The following is a 12,354-nucleotide window of genomic DNA, read 5'->3' as shown; positions in this document are numbered from 1 at the left end:
TTTGGACAAAGTTTGTGTTCTCCATTCTTTAAGCACCGGTTTGAGCACCGTTTAAGCAGCGGCACCGTTTCAAAAGTACCAGTTTGGCACCTGTATCGGATAAAACCTAAATGATACCCATCCCTAATCCCAAAAGGTTGATTGTTCATCTGAATGTTTCTCACACTGAAAACGTTACGTCCAGATGAACAGTTAACTTTTTGGGATGTTTTGTTGTGCGTTTCCTGTAGCGCGTGGGTAACATGTGTGCCTCCGTCACCTCTGCGCTCCACTGTCCTGATGCACTTCTCCACAAACTTGGGGATGGTGCTGTGTTCTCGGTGGCACAGAGTGTCCAGGTGGCAGCCAAAGACGTTGTCTGGAAGACATTTCCAGTCTGATCAACGAGCTGCATGTTTCTGTGTCATCAGGCTTAGCATCATTTTACAGTTTTCATATCGTCTACATCGTGATTCACTCTTGATAAACTCATATTTGGATGCATTACTGTTTTACTATGTTTTTCTGTTCATCTCTGGATCTTGTATTTACCCGTGCGCTGTGCACATGTTGATGTAAATGGGTTAACTCAGCTGCTAATTTCACTCATTAAACTAACACCAAATGAATATACAGGTGAGTCTGTTGTTGTAGTGAGTTAGCTTTGGATCACTGAGCGGGTTCATGCAGGTAAACATCTGCATCTGATAGAAAAGTCAAACTGTGAATAGTTTGTAGCATTTAAAGGTCGGTGCATGTGATCGGGAGGCCTTTTTACCTCTGATGTATCCTCGCTCTTTGACGCTCTGCAGAGTCGGCCTTCGCTGCAGGAAGCGTCGCAGTTTGGACCGAACTCGTGTCTGCTCCATGTCAGCTCCTGATGGGATCCTGCTCGCTGAAGATGCAGCAGAAGAAGAAAGCGTTCAGTGTTACTATGACAACCACTGTGCAATACCTGCCAATAAAACGTTCTTATTAATAAACTTATTCCATCACTCTGTGGGTCATTTTGAAAAGACATCAGAAACACCAGCTGGTAACATGTTTAAGCTCAGGGCCATCCTGTGCTCCTTTCCTGAGCTATTAATGCTTCAGACCTTCATCAGGCCGAGTCTGCACAGATGTTGGAGATGGTTAAAGTTCAAAGACTCACATATCGATCTCCTGTCTTTGTCCTCTTTGTCTGAAGAACCATCGTCTTCACTGTCTGATAGGTGCTCCTGGTCCTGAAAACAGACTTCACTGTAAGCCAGTTCGCTCTGAAACAAAGAGCCTGAACGAGGCACGAGGCTTCGAAGGATTACCGGTCTGTGTGCTCCGTCTGGCACCAGCTGTCCGATGGTGTCCTGGAGCACTTTGAGCCAGTCGCTGATGATGCTCTCCTTGTCGTACTGCATCAGATACTCGCAGCCCTGACGTGTCTTCAGCTGCACACAAACACCACAGTGGTCTTCATCAAGCAGGTAAGAAGGGAAGCTGATGTAACTGGGGTAAAAAGTACCTCCAGAACGTTCTTCTTGGATGACTTGTCTTTGCAGGCCCAGCTCACCGAAGCTCCTCTGAGTTCAACGGTGTATTCTGGAACAATCTGTGACGCTTTGCTCTGAGGGAAAACAAGTCATCATCATCATCCTCCTCATCGCCGTCATAATTATAAGTTATAATAAGTTATATAGTCATGTGGTTCGTGTATTTTGACTTTTGTTGCCATGATGCCAGGTCTCTCTTGGAAATGAGATTTTTAATCTCAATGAGATTTTTTTCACCTGGATAAGGACTAATAATAAAAGTAATCATCATCCTCATCCTTCTCATCATCATCATCCTCATTCTCCTCCTCCTCATCGCCGTCATAATCATCATCTTCATCATAACCTCCCTCCTAATGTTCGTTCCTCCGAGTCCACCCAGTCTTTTAAATTGCGTCTTAAAACTTTAGTCTGGCTTTTGATTCAAACTACTTTGTTACTTTGTGGCTAATTTTTGTTTCAAACAGTTGTATATTGTTTCCTTTTAACTCTTTCTTTTCATTCTGTCTTGTGCTTTTGCTCTGACCGACTCTGAAACACTTTCGTCAACTTTGTTGTATTTTTATTTGCAATAGAAATAAAGTTGATTTTTTATTTTTTATTACCTTCCTCCTCCTCCTCATCATCACCATAGTTTAATAGCACAATAGGATCAATGATTCATGGATGGAAATCTAAAGTTTCTATATCGTAGCCATTTATTAATGCTGGCGGTATTGTTTGTGTTTAATAACTCATTGAATTCCTTCTCACAAGTTAGTTTTTCTCTGTTTGCCTTGTTCATTTATTAGATCAATCTAAGTCTTCCACATATGAAATCCAAACATTTCTCAGGTATTTAGTCCTGAGAAATGTTATTACTACAGAGAGTAGAAAACACAAGTAATGGTTCGAGGCAGAAGGTGCATTGAGCTCCTGTTGGACTCTGTAAACTGATTCTTACAGCATTCCCGGCTGGTCGGGGGTCTTTATGGAATGTGAGGATCCCTCCATGCAGGACAGTCCACGACTGGCTCCAGTTCTTCCTGTCCAAAAATCAGCAGACACAGTTACCTCCGACAAAACCCACAGAACAGATACGAGCACACACCTTACCTTTACAATTGTTCTGCTCTCACCTGATCTTTTTTCCATTTTCAGCCACTTTAGTCTTGTTGAGAATCCCTGCTTTCTCCAGCAGGTGTCCCTGTAGGAATGCAGACACACAGCTGAGTCCTCAGGTTACCTGCTTTGAAATGTGACTCCTCTGCAAACACGGGAGTGGTGAGGGTCTAATGAAAGGCCTTTTATCAGCCTGTCTCATTTCATCCATCAGTCTGATCAGTGCTGGAAACATTTTTAAATACCTGAAAATCTTTCCAGGAACCAAACTCAAGGATTTATGTGATTATTCAAGGACACCTAAAACATTCTCGGCGGACAGAGGACCTCCTCACGGACACAAACAAGGCCTCGAGAGACCTCTTTGCATCCCTAATTAAAACATGACTGAACTTTTCATCTGACAAAGGAGGAGTTTGCTTTCAGGAAACACAGGAGGGACTTTACTACCACGTGAACCAAAGCTTCTCCACAGCAGCCATTTTCACAATCCACTGTGTTACTCATGCATTAATCAAGGTTGAGCCTTGAAACTCCCACTGCCCTCGTGCTGCTGATGCTCTCCTCTCTGCGAGGCGGTCAGCTGATGCAGCACACCTGTACCTTCAACTTGATAAAAGCTGGCCCAGGTGTGGTGACTTTTATTCATTCAGCAGAACTTACTGTGAGTTTGTTTTTAATAAATTCTACTTCATGTAATGTTGTCATGCACACACTTCTTGTTGTTTAGCTTGAAGCAGTAACACATGGAATGGTGTCTGGGAGGGTAAACTCCTTTGGTAAGCTTACCGCTTGAGTCATAGTTAATGGCCAGCTTGCTTTGAAGTCTGCAACTATTAAACTTAGCGTTTGTTGATTTTAGCATTGGGTCCAAGATTTCTGGGAGTGTTTGGTTTTGGTCCTTGGCTCGTCATCAGAGACGATCTGCACATCTGCACATGGGGCGTTCACGGACACTGGGATGCACACAGCAGCATCTTCTTTTCATCTGCTCTCAGTTTTTATGTCTTAAACCATTTTCCTCATGAACTCTGGACAATGTGCACATGTTTCCTTTGCAGGTGGTTTCCTGTTTTATTTGTTGGTGCTCCTTTGAACATTGCACAGAGTGAGTGAAGCAGCAGGTCAAAGACCAGCTACGTTCGTGTATAGAATCAGGACAGGAATGTCTGCTGAGGCTACAGGAGAAGTAGGAGGACCACCAAAGTGTGGTGTGAACCTGTGGACAAAGTCTGATTCCGTGTGCACACCAGCCTCCAGTGTGGACACAGTCAGAGATGCTGGAGTTACCAGAACTAACAGCAGGGCCATAGAAAGAGACCAATCAGACCCTCAGAGCTGTTAATGTGTGATGGATCGGTGTTATTGAGCGATTTAAGGGTTAGTGGAGAAACACTGAGCAACTTTCTGGGCAAATTCAGCCTTACAGTAAAAATCTAAACACCGATAAACACACTTGAACTTCATGGTGTCAGGAAAAATCTTTCTAAATGTTTAACACGTAATACTGAGGAAGCACAGCAGGTGGCGCTGTCAGTCTGAACTGCCCAAAAAGTTCCCGTCAGGCAGTGGTTAGTAAGATGTTAATGTGATGAGTTAGTGGAACCACATCTACTGGAAACCTTCACTAATCTTCCCAACAGCCAATCAGGTGCCAAGACCTACATGCTGTGAGCTGGACCCTGTGCTCTGATTGGACAGATTCCTCTTCAGTCTGCACCTATTAGAGAGCTTGATGGGGGAAAACAGGATGACATCAGATCGACAAATGAAAAAATGGATGAGCGGGAACGAGCGAGTCAATGCGAATGAATGGAGCCGTGATAGTGACACAGGTAAGTGTCTACCTGTGGACTGTCGGGGGAGGCGTGTCTGCTTATCATGTCAGTGTGATCGGAGAAGTTCCTCCGGTGGCCATGGGAACACGTCTGAAACCCAGAAACCAGTTAAAGTCTGTGTGACGCAGGCCTAAAAAGGTTGTTGCTGTACCGTAAAGTTTTCACTCACGTCTTCTCCCATGCTGACTCTCAGCTTCCTGGCCTGCAGCGATGCTCCGTCCTCACAAACTCCATTTCCCATCAGACTTTGGGGCACTGAGGGAATCTGTAACAGTCAGCAAACCAATGGATTAATGCAAATAAAAAGCAGACACACAGATGGCGCTGACCAACTGATTACCTGAGGATCCTTCAGGTCCAGGTGAGCTCTGGGTATCAGGCCCAAGCTCTGCTGAGGATGCTGTGGAGAGAAAAAGGCACAAATGTGGGAGAATATTCGGAACAATCCAAGGACTGTCATTGATGGGTGGCAATGAACCGTGTGCTCAGTCTGTGTGTGTGGTACCGTTCTAAAGTTGGCGTTGTTGTCTTTATGGTCGCCTACAGGATAGTCTTCCTCTGGCAGGGGAGGCTTTCAGTAATCAGAGTAAGAGGAGTCATTGGAGGAAGTTCACCATTTTAATCAAACAACCCTGAATCCTCATTAACACAAAGACCACCTGTTCACTAAGCATCACCTGATACAGCTGATAAAATATCAGATGGATTTCAGTTTTTCAGCTGTTGAAGTGACATTTTGACATTTCACAATTTAAAAAATGACTAAGTTTGTTGTTCTAGTTTCTGTTCTGACTTTGAACCTGGTCATCGTTTTAAACTGGGTCGTACCGGGCCGCCCTCGTGCTTCCTGTGGGTTGCAGATCCAGGTGGGGGTGACGGGGAGGATGGCTCAGGTAAATTCCAGGATGTGGTTCGTGTGCTGCGGTTGAAGTAGTAAGGTCTCCCTGAGACTTCATCAAACACCTTCTCCCAGCCACCAGAGCCCTGACGGGAAGCATGACGACATCACTTTGAGGACCTGATAATGGACTGGGGGGTTATGAAGGCAGTGATTCAAACCTGAGAGGAGGCGGGGGAGATGGAGGTCAGCTGACCCCCTTCTTTTCCCTTGGACCGGTCCAGGTCTCTAACCGGCACGGGTGGAGGATTGCGAGAGTTGTTCATGTGGTTGGTTCCAGGCTGCCTCCCGCTGTCCTGCTCAGTGTGGCCCTGCACAGAGGTCAGCACAGCAGGACTGAGTACACTCACATGCAGGACCTTCCTTATTCACTGGAAGTTTTACATGAGGAAGTCTGCTTTGGTTCTGTCATCAGATTTGTTGTTGTCACTGCATTTATACTTCCTGCTTTCCTCCTTCACACTCTTACATGTTCTGTGTTGTACTCTGATCTTCATTGTAATCACATTTTTGTATTTTTAATGAAATTGTACATTTTTCCTGCTTTACTTTATTCCTCTGCTAAACTTACAAATCCTTCATTTCAAGTCAAGTCAAGTCAAGTTGGCTTTATTGTCACTTCAACCATATACAGTTAGTACACAGTGAGGCGAAACAACGCTCCTCCAGGACCAAGGTGCTACATGCAACATAAATTTACAACATAAATTAACAGAAAACACTAAACTAGCTAACTAAGAGGCCTAGTTAGCTGGCTAGCAGAGACAAGACAGACTGACCTAACATAAATTACAACTAGAAAAATTTGCATTTCCTGCGAAAATGCTGTGTGGATGCCTTAACGCATAAGATGTCTGCTGAAAAAAGCTGAAAAGGTTAAAAAATTGCAAAAAGTTGTATGGCGGTGAAGAAATTGAAACTTTTGCAGAAAACAGGTGAAGAAGCAGAAATTTTTTGCTGAAAAGTGGTGAAAAGCAAAAAATTCTACTGAAAGGGGTAAAGACGGAGAAATCTTTGCTGAAAAAAAAATGTTGCCCTGAGCAGGATTCGAACCTGGCCCTCCTGGTCTCAAGGTAGCCACTTGTTTCACTGAGCCAAACTCATTCTCACAAGGAGAGGTGGAGAGACTGACAATTCTGCTGAAATGAGCAGAAGCTGCTGAGAATTGTGCTGATAAGAGTTCAAAAAGTTTAACTGTTAACCGAAAGAAATGTTGCCACAAGCAGGATTTGAACCCGGGCCTCCTACTCTGAGAACGGCTGCTTATCTCACTGAGCTAAAACATGGCTCAGCCCAGCAAGCAAAACTGGTGACCACACTGATAATGTGGTCCTATTCAGCAAAATGGGCCAAAAAATGACATAAAAAGCTTAATATCTGAAAAAGTATAAAAGTTATGAGCACCAAAAGTCATAGCAGGCATCAGCAGAAAGAACAGAACAGTTTAGAGTTTGAACGGTGAAAAACAGCTGAAAACTGAGGGAGTAGTTAAGCGGCAAAGAAGGTGGCAACTTGAAGAATAATAAAGGATAACGAATAAAGAAACAGGAACTTAATAGTGTGGATGCCTATTCAGGCATCCACACTATTAACAAAAACTAACTATCTAACTATCTAAGGAAGCCTTTTTTTTGTTAACAGACAGCAGACAACAAAGTGCACGTGCAAATGTGCAAACATGAGCAGCAAAGTGACAGTGTGACAAAAAAACACAACGTAACATAATAAAAAGGTTTTGTGATGATGAGTTGAGGCAGTGGAGGAACAATAAACATTCCTTAGTGTAGCAGCAAAAATTAGGAAGTAAAGAAGTCAGTGCAGAAAGTCCAGTAATAATATTGTGCAAAAGAGCATTTACAGGTTGGTGTGTATGATGGTTTGGTGGTGTAGGTCAGTGTGTTTGCGCTTGTGTTGATTAGTCAGTCCAGTCTCAATGTTTTGTTGAGTTAAGCTGAGTGATAATGTTTGTGTGTGCGCGTGCGTGCGTGTGCTTATCAGTCCATTTGTTTATAGATTTAATTTTATATACAGTTCTTTGGGTGTAATTCCTACCCTTTGGTTTATTTATTCCACTGTTTAATATTACTTATACAAACTTTAAGTAGTTCGTGCTCTGTACAATGATGATCAGGCCTGTCTTCTCCTGTTTGCACACTAGAAGTTAAAACTTGTCTGTGGCTGTGGACCAAATTCACTAATCCAGCAGTCCCCAACCGTGTTTTGCCCCACGGACAGTTTAATGTCAGACAATACTTTCATGGACCGGCCTTTAAGGTGTTGCGGATAAATACAACAAAATAAAAGGATAGGACCAAGACAAAAACTGGTATTTTGTAAATATAATAATAAACGTGAATTCACTGTGTGATTGTGTAACTTTATTAGCAGCGTCCTCCTGAAATGCACCAACAACAGAGTAACATCCTCTCTGCCCCTTAATGCTCTCTGGTCACTATGGTAACGTGTAAATATTTTTTTTCTGGGAAGACCCAGGCAAACCGAGTTAACGATAAAATATGGTAAATGGCCTGTTTTTGTATAGCGCTTTACTAGTCCCTAAGGACCCCAAAGCGCTTTACACATCCAGTCATCCACCCATTCACACACACATCCACACACACATTCATACATTCACACACTGAAAACCATAAATTTCACACCCGAGTCTACGCTCTCATGGTCCGGTAGCGGGCCGTGGCCCGGGGGTCGGGACCGCTGCACTAATTCACAGAAAAATACTGACGACATAAAATATATAAAGCCTCTTAGACTCATATGTGACACCTGAAACAATCCCATCAGGCTACAGTGAGTGTTGGCTACAGACATGAGAGAAAGGGGCACAGGGCTCATGGACGCCTGCTCAACCAGTAAGACAAACTGGTGTCCAGTAACTGGTCACCGGATCCCTGTGGAACAGACGCCACATGCTCATATTACAGCTGATAAAACTTTAAGTACCTCTGAGCTGCACACAGCGGTGAGTTTGGAGTGGAACACAATGGAAGGTCAGAGTGACGATGGCAGAGAAACGAGCCATTCGTACAAATGTTCTCCAGATACGCTTTGTTTGTAACGCTGCCATCACTAAACTTTGTCGACCACTTACATTGGTGTGTAATCTGTCGCTACAGCATGATGAAGCGCACTACCTCAGCTGTGCATCATCAGCCTTCAGCCCTTCTTCTGTCTGGACCGTCGTCTCCTGTCACGTCACTCCCAGCAATCATCGTTTTAGGAAACGAGCGTACACATCATCTACGTCTCGCTCAAAATGGATTTTTCTGATTTCGTCCGATTCTGAAATCTTAGATTTCTGCTCTTCCTTAGTGTGTTTAATGCTAGCTTAGCTGAGCTTTTATGTGTTATCCAGTGCTGCTCTTTTAATGCCGCCGTGGTGTCTGACCTGTCGTTTACCTTCGAGTTCATTTAGATTTCAGTCACTTCCTGTGCTGTCACACTGCTTTGAATCCAGTGTTTTAGTAACTCCAGGGCTGCTGCCCGATGGCAGCTTTAACTCAGTAAATGCAATTACTTTCTTTTCTTTTTGTAATCCTGATGCACTGTTAAGAAAAGAACCAGATGTTGTTCCTGCAGCTTCAGCTGCCCGTCCCGCGCCCCCGCCTTCTCTACCACACCTGCAGTGTCACTTATGGATGTGGCGTCTTGCAGCTGCTGGACTATCAGCGTCACCTGAAAGGACGTCTCATGCAGGACACGAGCAAAGTGTTGGAAGGAGAGAGTAAGGCTGAGGATGGGCAACTCTCAGTCTGTGCCTGGATTGAAATAACTTTTTTATCCACAAGTGTCCAAATGCCTACTGCAGATGTGTCCTCGTGTTCAGTAAGACTTTAAGTGTAGCGTTTAGTTTGTGTTGTTTGTCCGGCTCCTGAAAAGCTCGGAGAACTTTCAGTTTTATCACAAGATGTTGGAAACTGCACAGAAGGTAAACATTATTTTGTGATGCCAGGCTCATGATACAGCTGAGGCATGTTGTCTGTACAGAAACAGTCGCGTGTGCAGAGCGAGGCGTCTGAAACAGAAGTGAGCAGCTGCTCGTGGATGTGGGGCAGAAATGTGCACGTAGACCGTGGAGCAGATAGTCCATCCATGAACACTGGCACAAACTTCTGTCAGAGCACGCTACCGATCACAACCACATTCACTTCCTCTTACAAAGCTCTTCACAATAAAACAGGAAACCTGTGAAAATGAACCATATATCATGCAAACACTCTTTTCAATATTTTAAACCCATTTTACTCCTTTTAGAAGGAATTCCTGCATTTTTCTAAATATCGATTTGAACCTGTAAGCGTATGGGCTCACCATGTGAACCGCACTCATCATCTCTGTTCTTGCACTTCTTTTCCTCAGCTGCACGTCAGCTTCTTTCATCTGTCCTGATAGTTTAGGACATTCGTCTACATTCACATTCATTTCATGCAGAGTCTTTTGGCGCTGCTGCTTCATCTCCGTTTGGTGTTTAAGTGACCCGAACGCAAACATGAACTCAAAACACACCTGGAAAGGTCAAAGGTCGCCTTACCTGCAATCTGTCCTGTGCGCTGACTGGGCAGTTGGGGCTGGTCATGCCCAAGGAGGTAGAAGATGATGGGCTGTGGTCTGATGTTGAGAGGGAGTGGTCTGTGGGAGGTGGAGAGGAGAGGGAGGAGCCAGAAGGGCCCTGAGGCGGAGCCAATTTCTTCAGAGATGGGACGTTGGCGTAGATGGGCGACAGAGGGTCGGGCAAGCTTTGGTCCTACAGAGAGAGAGAGGATTTCTTCAACCACACCGTCAGACACAAAACAACACACTCTGAGTCGAAGCTGTGACATGTTCACGGCGTGGATTCGTCACAGTGTTTAGACCTCCTGCATGTGACATAACCCGACGACCCGTGTCCTTCCTTCTTCATCTGGACGACAGAGCGCTCTGTGCTGCACGCCTCAGAGCCTCAAGTCATAAAACTACAGAACACAGACAACTATGAGCCCATTTAAAGCCCACCCCCAACCATCACCCACACACGGCAGCATGGCGGTGATGTTATCATCCTGATGGAGATCCAGCTTCATCCGCCTAACTTTCTCCTCAGAGTGAAAAGAATCATTGCAGAAAGCCGAAAATCAGTTTTTAATAAAGTTTACGGGGTTCCCACACCTCTGCAAGTCAGAGGAGCGCAGAGAAGACCACGGGTCCAAAGAGCGAGCGTTAGCAAAGAGCGAGCGTTAGCAGGGCTGCAGAGCGAGTCCTTACAGAGACGCTCAGAGCACGGCGACCCACCAAGGACGAGGTCCCCGCTAAACAAGCAGGAACCTGCTGGAGCGTCGGCCTCATTTACGGCAATCATCTGCTGCTTTACAGGAAGAGCTCCCCCCAGGGTTTATAAACAAACACACACACAGTGACTTGCAGTCATTTCCTGCAGACTTTCACTAAGCCTCACGTCTGATCGAGGAAGAAGATCTGGATGTTTTCAGTCTTCAGGGAGTCGAGTCCTCGTGGTGATGAAGACGTTTCACAGATACACCGAGTTCTGATAAAACTCATCATCATCCTGAAGATGTTGGAGGTGATTCACCTTTGCCAAGATTTCCTCCTCTGAGCAGGGAGCAGACAGCTTCCTGTCACACTGAGGAGGCGAGTGTGGCCACAGGGAAACAAAGAAAGTGTTACATTTCACTTCAGGTCACTTTCATTAAAGCCGCCGGGTACGACTCCGGTGAGGCTCCACTGCTCAGCAGGCATTCTCGTTATCATTAACTAAACTTTACTCATCATTAATGCTTGCAGACCGACCGGTCAGTGTGCTGGGCTTCGATGTTAAACACTGACTCATTATTACTGATGCATAGACTCACAGTTACATCCTGGCACTGATTTGACTCATTATACAAAATCCTTTTTACAGCTGTAAGAATATTTACGCACGAACTTGAGATGTGACGAGAAGAAGAAGACTTCCTGATGTAAATAGTCAAAGTACATCCTACTTGTGCTTGCACACAGCACGGCACAGGTGGAGCAGGAATACTCCACAGGAGGATTACTCCACGGGAGTAACCTGCACATTTAGTCATCACCACGGGTGACTGGGGCAGCCCTGCAGCCCTGCAGCCCTGCAGTGTTTATCGACTGCAGCGTCACGTTAACCTGAACAAATCTGCTCTCCTGCTTTACTGCGACACGCTCCGTCTGCTCTGAACCTGCAGCTGCACGCAGGGAAACAATGACAACATCTCTATCCAGCATCAAAGTTTAATGCAGCATGTCTGGACTTACCCATAATGCATCTGTGGTTGTTTCAGTATCACCAAAGTGTGTCCTGCATCAAACCTCACCAGGAACAAGTCAGAAAGTCTTCTAGACTCCGTTTGTGTTTAGACTGCACAGGCTGTAGCCCCACCCCCTCTGGTTCAGTAGCCCCGCCCCCTGTGAAGGGCAGTGTGATCAGGAGTCAACGCTGCTGATCCAGATCACTGTTCACCGACGTCATGAAACATTTTATGACTCCATAGATCAACTTTGACGACCACCTAATTTTCTTTCTGAGTCCTGGAATCACCTGGAATTCATCAAACTTCCTCAAGTTTCCTGGAATCTTCTAATGGACATTTCCCTCAAGTCCCTGGACTCTTATCACACTTCATAAATAAGTCTTGGAGTTTTTCTAAAGCTTCAATAAATCCAACGGCCAAATCTTCTAAAAGGATTCAGCAAACACTCCAAAAACACAGCTCAAACGTCCAAACCAGCAACGTTAAACGTTCTCCGGGACTCGAACAGCTGGAGCCTCTGCTTGGACTCCCCGTTTGTCCTGGGAGCGCTGTAACACTGCAGGTCCACAGGCAGCTGCAAATGGGCATTTGCTGCCTGCAGGAAGCAGCCTGCAGCTGTCTCACACTGCAGGAAACATGCAACTCAGAGTGTTGCAGTCCAGCAGCAGCTGTAAGCACACACACACTACACACACACACAAACACACTACACACACAAACACACGCAC

At 45.1% G+C, this 12,354-nt stretch overlaps 1 protein-coding gene across 2 annotated transcripts in view; it reads right to left on the bottom strand.

Annotated features, from left to right (window-relative positions):
* The window catches only part of LOC102202384 (rho GTPase-activating protein 12-like), a 37,103-nt gene that overhangs the window by 7,217 nt on the left and 17,532 nt on the right, over positions 1-12,354 (bottom strand). Inside the window, exons 4-18 of one of the 2 annotated variants that reach the window (XM_005753000.1) lie at positions 9,895-10,107; positions 5,507-5,656; positions 5,276-5,431; positions 4,953-5,018; positions 4,788-4,847; positions 4,617-4,712; positions 4,457-4,537; positions 4,275-4,340; positions 2,627-2,694; positions 2,452-2,533; positions 1,481-1,582; positions 1,284-1,406; positions 1,133-1,205; positions 758-874; positions 260-358 (exon numbers count right to left, since the gene is read on the bottom strand). In XM_005753000.1, coding sequence (XP_005753057.1) covers positions 260-358; positions 758-874; positions 1,133-1,205; positions 1,284-1,406; positions 1,481-1,582; positions 2,452-2,533; positions 2,627-2,694; positions 4,275-4,340; positions 4,457-4,537; positions 4,617-4,712; positions 4,788-4,847; positions 4,953-5,018; positions 5,276-5,431; positions 5,507-5,656; positions 9,895-10,107 — 1,552 coding nt within the window. The remainder of the gene's footprint in view (positions 1-259; positions 359-757; positions 875-1,132; positions 1,206-1,283; positions 1,407-1,480; positions 1,583-2,451; positions 2,534-2,626; positions 2,695-4,274; positions 4,341-4,456; positions 4,538-4,616; positions 4,713-4,787; positions 4,848-4,952; positions 5,019-5,275; positions 5,432-5,506; positions 5,657-9,894; positions 10,108-12,354) is intronic. The other variant, XM_005753001.1, reaches the window with a different exon arrangement.

The sequence above is a fragment of the Pundamilia nyererei genome, unplaced genomic scaffold (assembly GCF_000239375.1).
Source record: "Pundamilia nyererei isolate P.nyererei 1_Seehausen unplaced genomic scaffold, PunNye1.0 scaffold00394, whole genome shotgun sequence".
NCBI classification, from domain to species: Eukaryota; Metazoa; Chordata; class Actinopteri; order Cichliformes; family Cichlidae; genus Pundamilia; species Pundamilia nyererei.
Note: the sequence above shows the minus strand (reverse complement) of the source record. Positions and strands in the feature narration are given on the sequence as shown.